A 19,827-nucleotide genomic window follows, 5' to 3' on the forward strand; every position below is an offset into this window, starting at 1 on the left:
TATGTGGCTTTCTGAAAGAATGAAGTATCGCATTAGATTAATGAACATTTCAGACCTACTACAATGTTTTATAGGAGCATAATTTGTGCATGTAACTGAATCTGAGTGAGATCTGAGGGATGTTGGATAGCCACTCCGAAAAACTGCCTGTAGCACTGGACATGCGTTTTCATATTTGCATCAGTGTTCGTGCTAGAGCTCTCAGGAAGATGCTGACGCGTATCGTCTTTGTTACGATACACACCTGTAACCAGATGCAGACATACACCTGGACCGCAATGCCAGACTAATTCAAATCTGATTCAGCGAGGGCAGCACAGATTGAGACAAAATCCAGCCACACTCTTACCAGGACCTGTTTCCAGGAAGTTAAGATGCGATCGAGAGTGCCAGTTTTCCTCTTGCACCACATTGTTATGTGGTTCTCCCCGAATGGTATACACTGATGTGACAAAAGTCATCGGGTAGCGATATGCACGTTTACAGATGGCGGTAGTATCGTGTGCACAAGGTATCTAAAAGGGAGTACATTTGCGGAGCTGTCATTTGTACTCCGGTAATTCTTGGGAAATGGTATCTGGTGTGATTATGGATGTAAGATGGGAATTAACAGGATTTGAACGCTGAGTGGTAGTTGGGGGTAGACAGAAGAGACATTCCATTTCGAAAATGATTAGGAAATTCAGTATTCCGAGATCCACAGTGTAAAGAGTATGCCGAGAATACCACATTTCAGGCGTTACCTCTCACTACGAACAAAGCAGTGGCCGACGGCTTTCACTTAACAACCGAGAGCAGCGGCTTTTTCGTAAAGTTGTCAGTACTAACAGACAAGTGGCATCCATGAAATAACAGGAAAAATAAATGTGAAGCAAACGACGAACGTATCCATTACAACAGTGCGGCGAAATTTGCCGTTAATAGGCTATGGCAGTAGACGACCGAGTCGAGTGCTTTTGCTTTCAGCACGACATCGCCTGCAATATCTCTCCTGGGCTGGTGACCATATTGGTTGGATCCTACACGAATGGAAAACCGCAGCCTGCTCAGATGAGTCCCGATTTCAGTTGTTAAGGGGTTAAGGAGTGTGGCGCAGATCCCACGAAGCCATGAACCTAGGTTATCAACAAGGCACTGTGCAAGCTGGTGACAGCTCCATAAAGATGTGAGCTGTGTTTACGTGGAATGGAGTGGATCCAATGGTCCAACTGAAAACGATCATTGACTGGGGTGTATTATCTGCAGCCATTCAAGGAGTTTGTGTTCTCAAAAAAAGATGGAGTTTTTATGGATGACCATGTGCCATGTGACAGGGTTACAGCAGTTCACGATTGGCTTGAAGAAAATTCTGGACAATTCGAACGAATGATACGGCCATCCAGATCGCCCGACGTAAATCCAACCGCACATTTATCAGACATAACTGAGAGGTCATTCGTACACAACATCCTACACCAGAAACATTTACGCAGTTATTGACTGTTGTAGAGGCAGTATGGCTCCATATTTCTGAGAGGATTTCCAGCGACTTGTTGGGTCCATGCCGTGTCGAAGTGCAGCATTACACGGGGCAAAAAAAAGTCCGACGCGATATTAGAAGGTCTCCCAGAACTTTTGTTACCTCAGTGTAGTAGCGGTAGACACAATTCAAGAGTTCAGCACGTTTAGTGATGAGAACAGAGTTTTATTTGGTCTCACTAATAATGGTCTGTGACTGCGATATCGATCAGGCAGATAAAGCAAGGTGGCGCAGTGGTAAATTCACTGGACTCATATTCAGGAGGACGGCGGTTCAAACCCTCATACGTTCATTTATAATTGGGTTTACTGTGATTTCTCCAAGTCATTTGAGGCAAATTTTAGGGTGGTTCCTTTGACAGAACATGGCTGTCTTCCTCCCGAGGCCTTCCTCAACACGAGTTTGGGCTCGGTCTCTAATGACCTTATCATTTGCAGGACGTTAAACAGTTTCCATTATCTTACGGCCTACAAAATAAAATCGGCGCGTTATGGTATGGAGAGACATAGACATAGAGTGAGTGCACACTTCCTGTGATTGTTGAGTTGACACTCGACAAAGCAGGACTCATTAAGAGTATCATACACGCCATCTCTAACTATTCCTACAACACTAAAAGACATACAGTTCCAGCTGGTCAGTAGTGCTCACTTTACATAATACATTCTCCAAGACGTACAGTACGCTCATTATATTTATTCTCCAATGAGCGTCTAAGGGAACTTGTGAGGCGTCTAGCCTAGTCTTCAAATTCATTAGTATTACTTGATGATGCAACAATTGGAGACTGCATGGGGCACTACCACCCTGGCTACATTCGACCTTTCTGCGATCGTCTCTTTGCACTACGGCAAAACCGCTCTGCAGCAAGAGAGTGTTACAGCAGACAATGGAATTTTTATCCGAGGTATCCGTCCCTGTGCTTGTAATAACTACAAATAATTTATGCAGTATTTGGCACTTCCTCCTCCGTTATTCCATCTTTTCATCATCCATACCATAGCATAATCTCGCAAATGGGCCTTGCTCAGCATTCTTCTTATAGTAGTGTAATGTTCAGTGTTGCATAGTTAGTAGTGATAGTTCGCGTATATGTGTTGCTGAGTTCCCTTCCTGATGTTGCATTGAAGTCTCCAGAGCGTTGATAGACATCTCCGTACTACCTCCTCCAAATATATGAAAACCAAAGAGTTTGCAGCAGAAGATGTCCACCGTCAGAGGTATCGGAACAATTTTCACACATAACTGTCGACTCGGTCATTTCCGGAACTCAGTCCAAGATCTGAAATTGATACATCATCGCTGAAAGTCTGTGACGTCATCACGTGGACACGCTATAGGTGAGAAAAATACGAGTCTGAGAAAAATTAGGTCCGTTGCTGACGACAGAGTTGTGCGGTGCAGCCCCCCTGGCCCCTTGACCTCCGGCAGCGGAAAGCCCGGTGTGCGGGCGCGGCCACTGAACTGAGGCGGGAGGCAGCGTCAATGGCGGCGTCAGCGCCGTGTGTTCCCGGTAGCGGCGCTGCCCGGCCGCGGATATATAGGGCCGGCCGCGGCTGCAGTCGCCAGTCCACCGGCAACAGCACGATGGCCGCCAACGCTCACAGACTGCTGGCCGCGAGCGCAACTCTCCTGCTGCTGCTAGCCGCCGTCACGGCGCGCCCAGAAGAAAAGGGTGAGTCCGACAGCAGCACCGTACTTCTCATACGTGACAGGACCGCAGTTCCTTACTCCGGGATGTCAGTACCAAGTTACGCTTGTGGTCAGAGTGTTAGGAACATCGAATTTAGACTAACTGTCTCACAAACTGCCCAGTTTCAAAAAGGGCTCTACCATGACCTTCTTCTTGCCGACAAGAGTGAAAGATTGTGAGGGCACCACTTTTACAACGGCTACAATGCATGACATGTGTTCAGCTGCTTTACTCGGCTAGTTTATGTATTAACATATTTTAAATTCCGTTTTAGAGAAACAATACGCAAACCCGTAACAGAGAAAGGCCCCAGAAAAGATGGGAACACCAGTTTCGAATCTTAATAAGTGTAATCGTTGATTACCATTGCCTGTGTGGTGTCTGTTCTTTCGCGAATGGCGGAAAGAACAGACGCCACACGTATAATAGTATCATCTAGGCCTTGGCGGAATTTCATGATATCTTCATTGTGGATGCATCCTAAGTCCGACCGCTCTGCGGGAAACATGCGAGATGCGAGCAATGAGGAAAATGTACTGGGGGCGCTACGAAAGGAGTGTGCGACAAGTTGGGAATTTGGACGGCCATGAAGCGTGCTCCGATATCCGAAGCATTTAAGGCGCATAGGCAAGAAATCCGGTTTGTAGTCTCGGTCCGGCGCCAATGTTCACTTGTCACCATTGAATATTTCGACGCCCTCATGCGACTGATATCGGTATTTCTCTTTCATCGTGTAATAGTCGATATTGATGATTATCACGACAGTAGTTATAGTGTAGATGTCAACAACCTTTAAATAAAACGAAGATATTGGAAAAAGGTATCATGAGATGAAAAAAAAACTGTTTACTAGAGTAAGGGAGACGGAAATTTAACTGTGGTGGGAGGCTGGAATTCGACAGTAGGAAAAGGAGGAGAAGGAATATTACTAGGAGAACATGGACTGATGGAAAGCAATGTAATGGGAAGGCACCTGGTAGAATTACATCAAAGCAAGGTTTAATTCTTAACACTTCGTTTAAGAATCACGAATGATGGGTTGTGCGTGGAGGAATGGTTCAAATGGCTCTGAGCACTATGGGACTCAACTGCTGTGGTCATCAGTCCCCTAGAACTTAGAACTACTTAAACCTAACCAACCTAAGGACATCACACACATCCATGCCCGAGGCAGGATTCGAACCTGCGACCGTAGCAGTCGCACGGTTCCGGACTGCGCGCCTAGAACCGCGAGACCACCGCGGCCGGCTTGTGCGTGGAGGACACCTACAGCCACCGAAAGGTTCCGAATAGGTTATATAATTGCGAGAAACAGATTGAAAAAACAAATTTTAACGGGCAAACTGTTTCCAAGAGAGGATATGCACTCTGACCTAGTTTATGAGTTTCGAAATGCAGATTAAAGACTTTCCAGTCGCAAAGCTTCCCTTATAGAACCTTGTGCATTGTAAAAATATTAAAACCTACCTGTCTTTAATCAGCACGATTTCCTTTTTTTCTCGTGCCTTTGTCCAGAATTTTCTCAGGCTCGGCATTGTTATGGTCGGATTTGGCAAGAGTAATTGAAGAGAGTGGCCGGATGCCCTACTTGTCGCCACCGAGTAAGATGAGATGATGACAGCCGAACGCAACACCCAGTCTCTAAGCGGAGAAAATCTCCGAACCAGCAGGGAATCGAACCCGCCCCCTTCGTAAGGCATTCCGTCGTGTTAACCACTCAGCTATCGAGGCGGACTCGATTTCTAACATACATTGTATTTAATACCAATTCAATCTCCTGGAAGTGAATGTTCCGATATCCGACTCCAATACGATCCACGAAAACAAGTCGTTCTTGAATCTCATAGCATTTTTAATCTGTTGTGCTAGTTAACCACCATGTTTGTTTGTCTCAGTTATCCATTGCTAACGTACCTCCAGCATAAAAATATACGGCGTTCCGCTGAACCGATGGGTGTATTGTATAAAACTTCGTTACCTGGAAAATCTTTCTCTCGTTTCTATCACAGCTCGTTTTTTTTGCGATCATTTAACATTTTAAAAAATCTAATGTCTCTTCTTATCTCATTTTGAGGCTATAGCTAGCGGCTCATTTTGCTTACAAAAATCCCATTAGCGATACTTCAGACACATCTTCACTCGGCCGTTATTACCAATCGGCTTCAGTATTCCATCAAACTCCACTTCTGCAGGTACGTTAAGAGACGCAACACATTCCATGCGTTTCATATCATCGAAGAACTTGTATCAGAGTAGCTGGTGCAGCACCCTACTATCAAATTCCTATCTATTCCGCGTCTGGGAAATTGCTTTTTCAGGTATTGCATTTCTGTAGATTTGCTAATACTTACCGTTAAATCTCACATTATAGAAGCGGCTGCGCTCAACCTACTCGTTTCCATGTAAAAGTAACCGTCTACGAAATCTTTTTTCCCGAGTTCAAAACTTTTTGTAAGTACCTTTTTCCCAAGTAACGTTACGTTCGTGCAACTCGCTGTGTAGGGGACAGTATTAGCGAATAAAAGAGCCCGATGACATCAGCTCATCTTCAGAGCTGCAATAAACGAGGTTCTGCACGTCATACGGAATGATTGTGCAACTCTATTACGAAAGGTCAGTCCACATGAGCGTCACTAGCAAGAGGATGACACGTGCCTTAGAAAAACAGGGTTCTTTACCGTAGCAGAAACCTCTCTCGCAAGAAGACTAATTTAACGGGACTTGTAACGTCTACAGAACTGCGATCTGTGTGACTTGCTTTCCGTTACATACTCAATATTTTCTCATTCACCGCTTCCCCCACATGCTCTCTTTTTGAATATAAAGTGATTTATCGACGCGGTATTGGTCTTCGACAGAATGAAGCAAGCTTAGCGTACGACCGCGCCTCTATGCAAATTTGCAGCACCGTACGGGCGTTTAACACGTACTGTTAAATGTTGCTTCAGTCTTGCAGAGACGTCATTTATCCAGAGTCACGAGCAACGCGTATGTTATTAACAAAACTGTGTTCCTTAACAAATGTAAAACATCACTTCACTACATACTGTGTCCGAAAGACAATGCCGGAAATTAGAGGTAACAAACTCGCACAAGTTCCGTTCTTATCACACAATAGAAAACATTTCCCCAGTGCATAAAATTTCTGTCTGGTATCAATAATCCAGGAAACAACCACCGACATAATTCGCTTTATGGTGAGCGGAAATGTATCTCTTTCAAGCTGGACGTTGAAACTAGAAATCATTTAGATATTTTTGAAATAATTTCTTCATTTTAGTCATCAGGATACTTATATTCTACTGAGGTCGCCACTGAGTAACCCCTATACTGACTACACACTACACATAGTCTAAATGCCGGCCGGTGTGGCCGTGCGGTTCTAAGCGCGTCAGTTTGGAACCGCATGACCGCTACGGTCGCAGGTTCGAATCCTGCCTCGGGCATGGATGTGTGTGATGTGTTTAGATTAGTTAGGTTTAAGTAGTTCTAAGTTCTAGGGGACTGACGACCTCAGTAGTTAAATCCCATAGTGCTCAGAGCCATTTGAACCAAGCCATAGTCTAAATCAGACTGAACCCACATGGTGTTAATGTATGAGTAACCCATCGTCAATTGACTTGTATTTTATTTGTTATGCACACTGCATCCTGAGGCCTGTGGTTTCATTATCCGGTAAAGGTTGTTGAAATTATACGTTTCCCTCTTCTGCGGGCGAACAGGTTTGTTAGCTCATGATACAAGATTACAGGTTGTCACAGATGAAATGTAATTAGATTAGTTACAGCACTTTACGGTGAAATGATACATCTGCCGTGACGTTTTACTGCACAGAAATTGAGGTAACTGGTATTTATAACGTACAGCTGCGATATCTGAAAACTAAACTGAAGTCTATTGCGGAACAAGAGATATGGAATCTATTATCAGTCGCAGTGGTCTCGTGTAGCCTGATAATAAATTTTTAGTAATGCAATGTGATTTTCATTTATCGTGCGTCATTAACTAAAACAGAATATATCTGAGACAAAGGAAAAAAGAGTTAAAAATTAATAACTTCCTCTTTGCAGATGGAAATGAGACATTTCGGTGATATGCACATGTCTTTATGCATTTATGCTTGTTATTACAAGCGGTAACATCGTGAAATATCACAACCAGCTGTTCTGTTTGGGAGTGGAACAGGGAGAAAAGATGCTAGTTGTGGTGCGAGGTACCCTCCGCCACTCACCGTATTGTGGATTGCGGAGTACGTATGTAGATGTAGTTGTACATCCAAAAATGGAGGTGATTAGTAAACAACAAACCTGTATGACAACTGTCGATTTTCATACTTACTTGTGGCGCAAGAAGTAATAAACTCGAAGTTTTAACCTCTGTCTTCTCTCACCATTATCGTTTCCGAAGAACGTTCGTAATAGACACTGTCTCATCCAAGATTCATCAAGCATTGTGTTTGTGTTGCTGTACACCAGTTTTGTCATCACACCGTCGTTTGCCCGAGGTGCCCTAGGATAGAAGAAAAAGTCGTATATTAAAGCTGTATGTCAGTTGTGCAAATTTTCTCTTTTTGAGACAATGTTGATGTCCCAGCCTATTGTTTGGCTAGAAGGGTGAGGAGACTGCTTAAAAAATCACACCCCAGTGGATTATTTTACAGAGACAACAGTTGTTAATATGGTGAACGGTATCAGTCCGGGTGTGGCTCACCTCCCTGTCTCGCTAGTTGGGCAACTGCGCTTTAAGTGTTCTGAAATACTCTAATTTCAGTGGTAGTGGAGAAAGGGGCTAAGGGATGCTTAAGAGCCCACTGGCAACGAGGTCGTTGGAGACAGAGTGCTATTTCAATTTGTGATAATGGGAGAAGTAATCTATTATGACCATTTTCAAGGAACTATCCCGTAATTGGCCTGCGATGATTTAGTAAAATTAGCAAACGAACAACTCAAAGAAACTCTGAAACAGATTAGAACTCCGCTTCCCCGAACCTGAGTCTATTACAGGAACAGCCGCCCCACATCGCTTGGTTACTAGTATTGTAAGTGAACGCAGTGGAGACGCAGGAGACATTACGCTGATACCTTGTAGCTCCGCGTCTAGTCTCGATAAAGCCTCAAATTCAGTAACAAAGTCCGTACAGAAGATTCTTCAGCTATGTCATACCAAGCTGAACTCAATTGTTGATGATAATATTTCTTAGCGCAACTACACTGCAGGGACATTGATTGCTAACTTTGAGCCGTTGATTCAGACAGGTCCAGACACTTCCTGTGAGATTAAGATCGGGTGGTTTAGTGTGCCAATTCAAATGAGTTTTCGTCATGCCAGGGACATGTGAATACTGCAGTTGTCCTCTTGGGAGGTGGGAGTGGCCACAGTTACCAGTCTTGGAGAAGTAGAAGAAAAGGTAACAGTTGTCCGCAGAGAATGTCGAAGTAAACAAACCGGTTTACATCCCGGTAATCTGTTGAGTTGGCCCAAGTAACAGCAGGAAAACATCCCCAAAAACCATTTCCGGCTTGGATTAAAACCTCCACACATTGAGCGCTTAACAGCCAAGATTTGCATCATTTGAAAAGAGCCAAAATGGCGACTCGTCGGCCCATGCTACACGCTTCCGGTCAGCAAGTGACCAGTTTCTTTGTTGGTTAACACACTGACTACGTGTAGCATTATTTGTCGTTACTAGCATTGACCTTTCGCGGGGTACCCGAATGGTTTCACGCAGTACGCTTATCAATGTTGTTTGGTAGCTGGGTGAGCTGGCTCACCAGTGAGTGTCCACTGACAGGTGAAGTTGGTACTGGGTTTGAAACAGAGTGTAATTGACAAGCTACGATCTTTTAAGCAGCACTGTTCTTACGCTGTGTTACACGGATGGGAGTCGTAGACAATTTCTCACAGATACGTTTTACTGTCTGCGTGAATACAGCAAAAAATAGGGCAACGTTCACGGTGTAGTCAAGCACGCTAGCTTCTCTCTACCGCCGGCCGGAGTGGCCGAGCGGTTCTAGGCGCTACAGTCCGGAACCGCGCGACCGCTACGGTCGCAGGTTCGAATCCTGCCTCGGGCATGAATGTGTGTGGTGTCCTTAGGTTAGTTAGGTTTAAGTAGTTCTAAGTTCTAGTGGACTGATGACCACAGCAGTTAAGTCCCATAGTGGTCAGAGCCATTTAACCATTCTTTCTACCATTGTGTCTCCATGTTCCTAACGACGCTTATTCCATACAACCGACTGACGCCCCACTTCATAACGTCAGGGGTGGAGAGTTTGAAGATCCGCTTGATAACAGTTCTGCACCATCTACACCGCTCCAAAGCGACCATTTTTTGTTTTCACGAGTTTCTGGCTGATGAGCTTAGAGTTTCTGGCTGATGAGCTTATGGCTCTGAGCACTATGGGACTTAACTTCTGAGGTCATCAGTCCCTAGAACTTAGAACTACTTAAGCCTAACTAACCTAAGGACATCACACACATCCATGCCCGAGGCAGGATTCGAACCTGCGACCGTAGCGGTCATGCGGTTCCAGACTGTAGCGCCTAGAACCGCTTGGCCACCCCGGCCGACCGATGAGCTTGAGTCGCATGTCTAATAACACTTTTAGGCAAGCAAACAGCTGTCACTGCTCATTCTAGTGCAGTGGGTCTTCAGCAAAGAGCAGAGATGCGTTCCGCTTAGAGACGTAGCGTCAGCAGCAAGTCATCGTGCTACAGGTGGTCACGCACAGCAACCAGTTTCAAGCGAGCGCCTGTCAGACAAGGCCGCTTGCCACGTCACACGGTGTTTATTGCGAGGGATTAGCATGTGGCGCGGCCCCGCCAGTAGTGCTGTGTGTGTGTGCGCACCAGCCCTGGGATTCCCAGCAGCATTCAGCGAGTCGCCTGTGTCAAATGCTCCAGTGACTCCGGCCGGCATGCAACAGTAATAGTAACGCTTTCCATTTGTCCTTCAGCTGCAGCCGTCCCACATTGCCTTTAAATTTATCTTGTAACGTTCTTTATATGCCGTACTTGTTTACGTTACATTATTGTAAAACGTTTACATCTTCCCTATTGCTGGGATTACTCCTGCAAAACTGAATATTGAGTTTCCTTTGCTTTACGTCTATGGTCACCAACTTTTTGTTAACAGATTACCGGTTTCGGTCTATAATGACCATCATCAGATCTCTTTCGCCGGCCGGAGTGGCCGAGCGGTTCTAGACGTTACAGTCTGGAACCGCGCGACCGCTGCGGTCGCAGGTTCGTATCCTGCCTCGGGCATGGATGTGTGTGATGCCCTTAGGTTAGTTAGGTTTAAGTCGTTCTAAGTTCTAGGGGCCTGATAACCTCAGGTGTTAAGTCCCATAGTTCTCAGAGCCATTTGAACCATTTTTTTGAAGATCTGTTTCATAAAACAAAGTCCTGATTCTCCATTTAACATTTGACGATGCCACTATGGCTGCAGTACATTAGGACTTTGTTTTTACGAAACAGATCTGATGATGGTCATTATAGAACGAAACCGGTAATCTGTTAACAAAAAGTTTGTGACCATAGACGTAAAGTAAAGGAAACTTATTGCGTATACAGGTCACTGTTTTATTCGCGGCAATGTCGCAGCTTGTCAATATCGCATTGTTAGTTGATTCAAGAAGAATAAAATTTGTAATGATAAACTGTGCATTGTAGAACTACGAACCTTTCTCAGGAAACTTGGCTAAATTCCGATAGAGAGAAACTGAGAATAGTTTTAATGTCACTCCGGTGTTACAGCCGTTAGAGACACAATTACAGCTGCCCGCATCTCGTGGTCGTGCGGTAGCGTTCTCGCTTCCCACGCCCGGGTTCCCGGCGGGGTCAGGGATTTTCTCTGCCTCGTGATGGCTGGGTGTCGGGTGCTGTCCTTAGGTTAGTTAGGTTTAAGTAGCTCTAAGTTCTAGGGGACTGATGACCATAGATGTTAAGTCCCATAGTGCTCAGAGCCATTTGAACCAAGCCACAATTACAGCTCAGTCGGAGCGGACCATCTTGGCAGGGATAAAACTGCTGTTGCAATGTCAAAACCACACCGGCGTTACCTGTGATGACGTTCACTCAGTCACAGTCATTCGATGTTAGGAAGGCAGGCAGACTTCTGAATCTCACTTATTTCTTATCATAACCAGTGCTACACTTCGCCTAGAAACTGCTCAACCGTATTATTGGCCAAAAGAAATCTCCTTGTATGAAACATAGTCCGTAATATGAGGAAGAAATATCTGACAATGTACATTTGAAGCACAGCACTGTATGGTGGTGAAATATGGACTGTGAGAAAAAAATCGAGGAGGAGGAAAATCGAAGCGTTTGAGACGTGGTGTAATAGAAGGATGTTGAAAGAAACTTATGGAGAACAGTGACAAGAAGAAGGGACAGGATAATAGGACTGGTGTCAAGACATCTGGGAATAACTTATAAGGTTGTAGAGGGATCTATAGAGGGCAACAACTTTAGGGGAAGACAGAGACTGAAATACATCCAGCAAATAATTGAGGACGTAGCTTGCAAGTGGTACTCGGAGTACTCCGAGATAAAGAGGTTGCACAAGTGAGGGATTGATGAAGTGCTGTATTTGTTACTGGAGTAATATAGGGTAGATGCCCGTCCGGTTAGCCATGCGGTGTAACGCACCCCTTTCCGGATTGGGAAGGAGCGCCTGGTCCCCGGCACGAATCTGCCCGGCGCACTTGTGTCGAGGTCCGGTGAGCCGGCCAGTCTGTGGATGGTTTTTAGGCAGTTTTACATCTGCCTCGGCGAATGCGGGCTGGTTCCCCTCATTCCGCCTCAGCTCCACTATGTCCGCGACTGCTGCGCAAACAAGCTCTCCACGTACGCAGACACCACCATCACTCTACCCCGCAAACATAGGGGCTGCACTCGTCTAGTGTGAGACGTTCCCTGAGGGGTCCCCCGGGGGCTGAACCGCACAATAACCCTGGAAGAGTGGTTTGGGGCGGCGGAGGAGTGAAGTGGGCTGCGGTAGTCGTCGTGGGTTGTGGACCACTGCGGCTGTGGCGGGGACGGAGCCCCTCTGTCGTTTCTAGGCCCCCGGTTAACATACAATACAATGTAGGGTAGATACTTCCCAAAGCTGCTACAAATTATCTGTTTCTTTTCAACTGCAATGCTCACGTGTTGTATACTGAGGAAAGAATTGGTACATCGGCTCTAATAGACTGTCTCGCAAAAAGTTCAAATAACCAGGCCATGCCAGATCTTCGCGCCCATAATGCAAGACTAAAGTAAAACGACATCCCAAGTAAATCCAACGCCGGTAACATTGCTCCCAGTGTCATATGTAACTTAATTTTATAGGAGAGAAGCGTTACAAACGTGCAACGAGAATAAAGTTAACAAAGAGTCGCTACTGACAGGTAAAGTTCATTGCAAAATACAAAATTCAGTACAGCTGTGCTTTAGTGTTTAAGTATTCCAGCGCGGAATAAATCTGTTTATTATTACTCTAGAAGCGCAGCACGTTTCTTGAACTAAGCGTGACGCAACTGATCACGACCAGTTCTCTTCTGCTAAGTGCAGTGCTGCTGGCTGCTGTTTGACGGATGAAGTCACGAAGTGTGACGCTATTCGGTAGTCTTACAGCAAGGCCGACGGCGCCGAGGGAGCGCTGCTGCATTCGCTCTTGATGACGCAAAGGCCGGTTGTTGACGTTGTTGTTGTTCTGTTGTTCCAGGCGGTGTCAAGGGCGGCGTCAAGGGCGGCGACAAGGCCGGCGACAAGGCCAGCGCGGACGGATTGGGAGAACGCTTCGGAGGGCCCTTTACTCCAGAAAGTAAGCATATATATATATATATATATATATATATATATATATATATATATATATATATACTCTGTCTTGCGTTGGAAAATAGTAAGATTCTGCTTTAAATTCATAGAAGCCGAGAGGAACAGATCCATACGAAGCTAATCATATATCACAATTTGTTTGTGTATTTCTGTAGCACTTCATGGTATACACTCGTGAAGGTTCATATAACGTATCCCTTTGCTCATGAACGTACATACTACCCAGAAATCGACCTTTATTTGGGTCTCATCAGTTCAATTCTTCTCATTTCCTAAGGCTGACGGCCATCTGGGGGGTCTGGAACTGTAGGTGAGAAGTAATGGTTGATTGAACGTTTTACGTGTGAGTGAGACGTTTTTTGGATAACTCAACTAATAATACAAGAAAAGAGTTGAAACCTCCTGGCAGATTAAAACTGTGTGCCGGACCGAGACTCAAAACTTACTTTAGTTCATATGGTAACAATACAATTTATTTCCTCTTTTACAAACACAGCCAAATCCATGCCTCAAATCAAAAACTACTCTAGCTGTCTACGAGGCTTACCACGTATCACCTGATTACTACAGAATAGTCACTCTAAGTTAGAAACTTCTCTTTCAAAAATCAGAAGAGACAAAATCATCTCAGCTTCGCACTGTTAAGGTCTACTACTGGCTTTATGAAATATCGAGTTTATAGCAACTCTCAAAAATTAATCAAAATTCTACTTATCGGGCAATTAACCCTTTATTCACAAATTCAAAGTTTTTCCCATATAATGGTTATTCTCATTAGCTCTGCACTGACTGGCATAAAGAAAATTCAGTGACTTTATAATGGACTCCATCAGAGGAAGCACTCATCTACTCAATTTGGTCTGACATGTCTTATACGGATGGGTTACATAAATGCTTTCTTCCATCTCAGTGACAGAAAATTATGTTCATTCTACAATGGCGTCTCGTTCCACACATAAGGTAACCAGACTTTATAAAGTTGTATCTCTATCCTGTAGGTTAGAGCGGATTGTTTGAGACAGAGCCTACTGAACGGACCAATTCGTTTCAGCTAGGAGTGGAATACATGGGTTCCCAAGCAGGAATAGTAGGAGGGACTTACCAGCTCAGGTTTCTGCCTTACAACCAAGGGAAATCACTTCAAAACCTTGCTCAGAATCGAGGAGTATCAGTTACGGTTTACATATTTCTATGGTAATATCTCCTTGCCAAAATATTATGGTACAGAATACTTTCTCGAAAAAGAGTTGAGTCATGTGCTATGTATGTAGTTTTTAAACGATGTTTTTTATTCTCTGTTGCAATGGATATTTCTTTTCAACAAAATACCAGCCGAGCTTGTAGTTGCATAGAAAAGACTCATTGGGAATATTTGGAAAGGATTTCAAATCTGGAATTTGCATTGAAAACAAAGGAAATCTACCACTAAACTGGGGTGGAACTGCACGAATGGATCTATTTTAATTTGTCTTTTGGACAAAATGTTTCAAACCTAATTACAGAGTACTAGTGTATGTTGAGATATCTGTATGTGTGTTAGAGAGTGAAGAAGGTAACTAGCTCGATTTATGCAGTCCCGCTGTCTTCCAATAACAATATGAACTTTCACAAACCTAAAACCTGGACTAGACAGTTCAATACTGTGTAAGACTCTTTTCTACAGGGACGAGAACAATTTTAGAGTACCATAAGTGGAAATCAAATATTTTGGTTACTGATAATGTTTATTCCTTGTCTGCTGCAGGTTTCAAGTTCGGATTTGGCAACTTGGGCACTGGCTCGGGCAGCTTTTCCAAGTCGTCGTCGTCCTCGTGGTCGTCTGGCGGCGGCGGCTCAGGAAGTGGCAGCCAGTCTGGCAGCAGCTCAGGGTCCTTCGGCACTGGAGGCTCCGGCTCCGGCTCCAGCAGCGGGTCCTCTTCCTCTGCAGGCTCCCTCGCAGGTCTCGGCGGCTCAGGCTCTGGAAGCCACAGCTCCAGCCAGGCTGGATCCCTGTCCGGAGGAGGTGAGGGTACACCCTAGTACAGTGGCTAGTCGTTACGTCTTTAGCTCGTGTTACATGGCGAACAAAACAATGACGGAATAGAACGCGTGAGTGTAGTATTCCTAAGATTCTGCATAGCTCCTGGCAAGTTCGATCACCAAGTATACTGCGCTAACAGCAGTTCGTTCGTCATGCAAAATGGGCTTCACACATTGCTCCAGGAGAAAGTGAATCCTGTGCAACTTTCCGTAACTAGAAGCTTATTGGTGATACTTAATTCATAGCCACAGAGTAATAGGATGTTATGTATGAGACATATCTTCTGGTCTCGAAATGTAATAGATAGGTCTCTATTGATCTCTGAAGACAAGTAATTCACCCTTGTCCCTCCTAAAATACGGTCCATATCGTAATTATGATACTCAGTCGTAGAAAGCCAACAAGTCATTGTTCTGCACAATTATGCAACTTGTTTCAGGGTATTTCTACATCCATCATCAGGTGAATAAAATCATTGGTAGCTGTTCATGAGGTGGATTTATCAGTAAAGAGTGACAGTATCGCCTTAATGATGATGGGACCGTCCATAGGATTGACATTTATGAGATACTAACAGTTCAATACGCCTTACGATGGAAGTATGAATACTCCAAAACTGCTATTGAAATCAGCTCATACAGTCACAGGTCTAGTGTATAAAACTCATATTCAGAAACATTTTAAAAGGTGTTTGCAAATTACCAACACACGACATCTGTTTGCATCATGTTCATATATCCTTTCAACGTCACAGAAGCGTGTGATCAAAACCAAGAAAAAATTCAAAATGTGGAACGATATCTCACAAATTGGACGCTTTTCAGCTTCCAAACACGTTAGTGTAGGTTTCTTGCTGCTACAATCTCGTTTCAATGGCAAGGTTAATTGGAAAAAATACCTTAACGCTTCACTCACATCATGGTTATGCACCTACTGTGTTTCATCGAAGTTAGGTCGCCAGTCTCACATTTAGGAGGTCAGGGTTGATGTCTCCAATCCCTTCAGAAACGAGACTTTCTGTGGTTTTCCTTAATTTGTCAAGTTCATGCTAGCATGGTTCCTTTGAAAAAGGATGCAACCAATTTCCTTCCCTACTCTTTTCCTATTTTAGCTAATGATCTCGCTGACGACTGGATGTTTAAGTCTGAAGCTAACTTTTACGGGTAACTAGAGGTGGAAAACTAGTTGATATGGATAAGAACAGACAAAAACATATGATGCTGAAAGCATAGTAATTTAGAGAAATCATACAAAAGCTCAGCAGGACGCTTTAATGCGGTTTATGCGCTCACCACTCCTCAAAAAAAGAGTTCAGGATGCAAACCATGGTGCCACATCATTTGGTAGACCATCTGAAATCTCGGAAACTGAGGTTGTCGCTTGTCCATAGAAGGAAAAGAGCAAGTGTCGTAATTGCTGCTATAACTGGTCATGATATTTAATGTAGTTTATGATTTATAATTTATTAATTTCTTAGTAACGATCACATCCTGCAGGTCAATGTTCACGAGATAAAATATTTGTTCCATCCATAACTTACCATCGGACTGGTTTCAGGCACAGTTAGATTTACATATCTTTTCGTCACATGAAGTCAAAAAGATTTTTCTTTGAACCACATTTGACAACAAAAATTGTTTTAGACACTCGTTGCATTTGGATTTGTCAATGAATACATATTTCAGCTCTGATATCAGATATTGAATGTATCTGTAAGTAGATTCCTACATAATGTGTTTTTGACTTCATACTTTAATTATATTTATTCAAAACTTTCATTTAGTTCAGTCACAACACACAGAAAATTAATAAAAATGTAGTGCTAAATAATGACAACAAAAACAGTGTATTTATTTTTGTTCTTTCTTTCAGTCTTTCTTTCGTGTTAGTAGTCAATACTGTAGCACTGTGATTGGTCCAACAGGTGGCAGCAGCTCAGGGTCAAATTCGGATTCGGCAGCAGGCTCTTTGGGAGGTGTCATTGGTGGTGGTGACCTAGCTGGTTCAGGACCCTTCCCTGGACCTGGATCAACTGGAATAGGAGGTGGATCAGCTGGTGGGCATGGTGGAGCCATTGGTGGTGGAATTGGAGGTGGACCTGGTGGCTTAGGTCACGGTGGACTGGGAGCGGGTGGTGTTGGAGGCGGCCCTGCATCTGGAGGAATTGAATTTGGAGGTCCTAGTGGACATGGAGGTGTAGCTGGTGGACATGGAGGTATTGCAGGTGGACATGGTGGTATAGGAGGAGGATATGGCGGTGTGGGAGGTGGACATGGTGGCTTAGGAGGTGGACATGGGGGTATAGCTGGTGGTCATGGAGGCCTAGGTGGTGGACCTGGAGGAATAGCTGGGGGACCTGGAGGACCTGGAGGACCTGGAGGCATAGTCGGTGGTCATGGTGGATCTGGTAGTTTTGGTGGTGGTAGCTCTGGCGCTGGAGGCTATGGCACGTCTGGATCTGGAGGTGTTGGAGGAGGATTTGGACCTGGAGGTATTGGAAACAGTGCAGGTGCATCATCTGGTGGATTTGGCACTGGTGGTGCAGTTGGTGGTGTAGGTGGCATCGGAGGCATTGGTGGACCTGGGCCAGTTGCTGGAGGACATGGAGCTGGAGCTGTTGGCCATGGAGCTGGATCTGATGGCCTAATATTTGGCAGTGGACCTGGAGGCTTTGGCCCAGGTGCTAGTGGCCCTGGAGGCTTTGGCCCAGGTGCTAGTGGACCAGGAGCCTTTGGCCCGGGTGCAGGTGGACATGGAGGCATTGGTTCTTCTGGTGCAAGTAGCTCTTCTGGTGGAAGTGCAGGAAGCCTTGGAGGAGCTGGCGGTATTGGAGGTGGGTCAGGATTTGGTGGCATTGGTCACAGTGGTGCTGGTGGAGCAGGAGGCGCTTTAGGACACTCTGGGTCTGGTGGAGCAGGACATGGTGTGGGAGCTGGTGGAGCAGGTGGTATTGGTGGCGCTCAAGGAGGATACTCAGGAAGTTCTAGTGGTGGCTCCTCTGGATCTGGCGGTTTGGGTGTTGGTGGAGGAAATTTGGGTCATACTGGATCTGGTGGAATAGGTTTTGAACATGGAGTAGGTGGATCTAGCGGTGGAACAGGAATTGGTGGCATAGGGGGCCCTGTAGGGGGTGGCTCCCTGGGTCACGGTTCTGCAGGTAGCCATGGGGGAGCTGGGAGTGGCAGCTTTGGTGGTAGTGCAGGTGACTTTGGCACTGGAATCGTAGGAGGTGGCCCTGGAGTTTCTGGGCCTGGCCTGATTGGTGGTGCTGGAGGTTATGGTGGATCTGCTGGAGGTGCTGGACTTGCTGGAGGCGCTGGACACGCTGGTGGCATTGGACATGGAGGTCTCGGAGGTGGTGCCATTGGGCATGGTGGCGGCGCTGGTTTGGACTCTGGTTCCTTAGTTGGTGGTGGGGCAGGACATTCAGGGGCCGGATCTTCATCTGGAAGCTCGGCTGATTCCAGTTCTGGTAGCTTATCTGGAGGTCTCGGTGGCGCTGGTGGCAGCTCAGCTGGCTCCGAGGCAAGCTCTGGCAGCTCTGCAGGCAGTGGCGCTGGTGGCGGAGCAGGTTCTGGAGCGTCTTCCAGCAGCAAGGCCAGCTCCAGTGCAAGCTCTGGTAGTGGGTTCGGCCGAGATGTTGAGGAACTGGGTGTTAAGGGCCACGGCCATAAAGGAGTCAAGGGTGGCTACCACTAGAAGTGTCTACCCTTTTTTTTTTGCACACATGTCAGAAAAAGTTTTCTAAAGTGTTTGAGCAAAACATAAACACATGTGTGTAACTGTGTACTAGTACAGGCTCAGTATGATGTCATTTCGTGTACCCACTTCCCACTGTTTCATAACTCACCATTGCATTTCAAAGAAATTCTCGAACTGTATCAGTTCTAAACTGCACAGATTGATATGAACAAAATGTCGAGGAAGTTTGGTAGTTGAATCAGCTGAATTGTTGATCAGTGATTACATTACCGCATTGATCGCATATAATTGTTATTTAATTTGATCATACAGAATACTGATGTATGAATGTCTATTGTGTGAGTTTAAAGTTACAGAACATTGTTGAAAATACATTTTTGTTGTATGACATTGTTCTAAAATAAATTTTTTATTACATTTACCTCTATTTTTTATATTGTAGCCAATACTAAACTTTGAAGACATCTAGTGTACATGATCCCTTTCAATAACACTTTCTTATGATATTAAGTCATTATTTCATTTATATTGCATAATATTTCTAAATTATTAGTCTGTGATCATCATTAGATTCTGTTTTTTAATGAAAGAACATAATATATAATGAAAAAGTGCTAACAAGCACATAAAATACATTGGATAAATAAGAACCTAGAACGCCATTATTGTCTTACAATATAAGTGCCGTTTCATATATACAATGAAAGTCTCTTGCTGAAGAGTTAAAATAGATAGCTAGAGTTTAGGTACACACAACAAACGGTAGGTATTGAATAGTCTAACAATAAACATTACTATAATCTACAAGCCTGAGTAACTTCAGCCATGTGTACGTCAAATTGAAAGAAAACATAAACAGTGTGAATTTAACTTAATCGACAAAACTTTGGGAGTTGCTCAGGGATGTTTTGTGAGTATTTCTGAATATGGAGTCCTGGTTCCTTTACACAGCAATAACGTAATTATAAGAGCACACATCAATAATTTTTTTCCGCGTGTGTGACTAGTTGTGGCTAGCGTTTGCTGCTTCATATTTGTTATTTGAAAGGAGCAGAGCTTTAT

General features: G+C 44.6%; 1 protein-coding gene across 1 annotated transcript; it reads left to right on the forward strand.

The window, feature by feature from the left end:
* Nucleotides 1-3,070: 3,070 nt before the first annotated feature.
* Nucleotides 3,071-19,186, forward strand: LOC124600269 (glycine-rich cell wall structural protein 1.8-like). Its single transcript, XM_047136147.1, has 4 exons — nucleotides 3,071-3,194; nucleotides 12,928-13,026; nucleotides 14,788-15,045; nucleotides 16,988-19,186. Exons 1-4 carry the CDS (start codon nucleotides 3,107-3,109, stop codon nucleotides 18,760-18,762), a joined length of 2,220 nt encoding a protein of 739 aa, XP_046992103.1. The 5' UTR covers nucleotides 3,071-3,106; the 3' UTR covers nucleotides 18,763-19,186.
* Nucleotides 19,187-19,827: the final 641 nt, after the last annotated feature.

Source organism: Schistocerca americana, chromosome 1 (genome assembly GCF_021461395.2).
Source record: "Schistocerca americana isolate TAMUIC-IGC-003095 chromosome 1, iqSchAmer2.1, whole genome shotgun sequence".
Taxonomy (NCBI): Eukaryota; Metazoa; Arthropoda; class Insecta; order Orthoptera; family Acrididae; genus Schistocerca; species Schistocerca americana.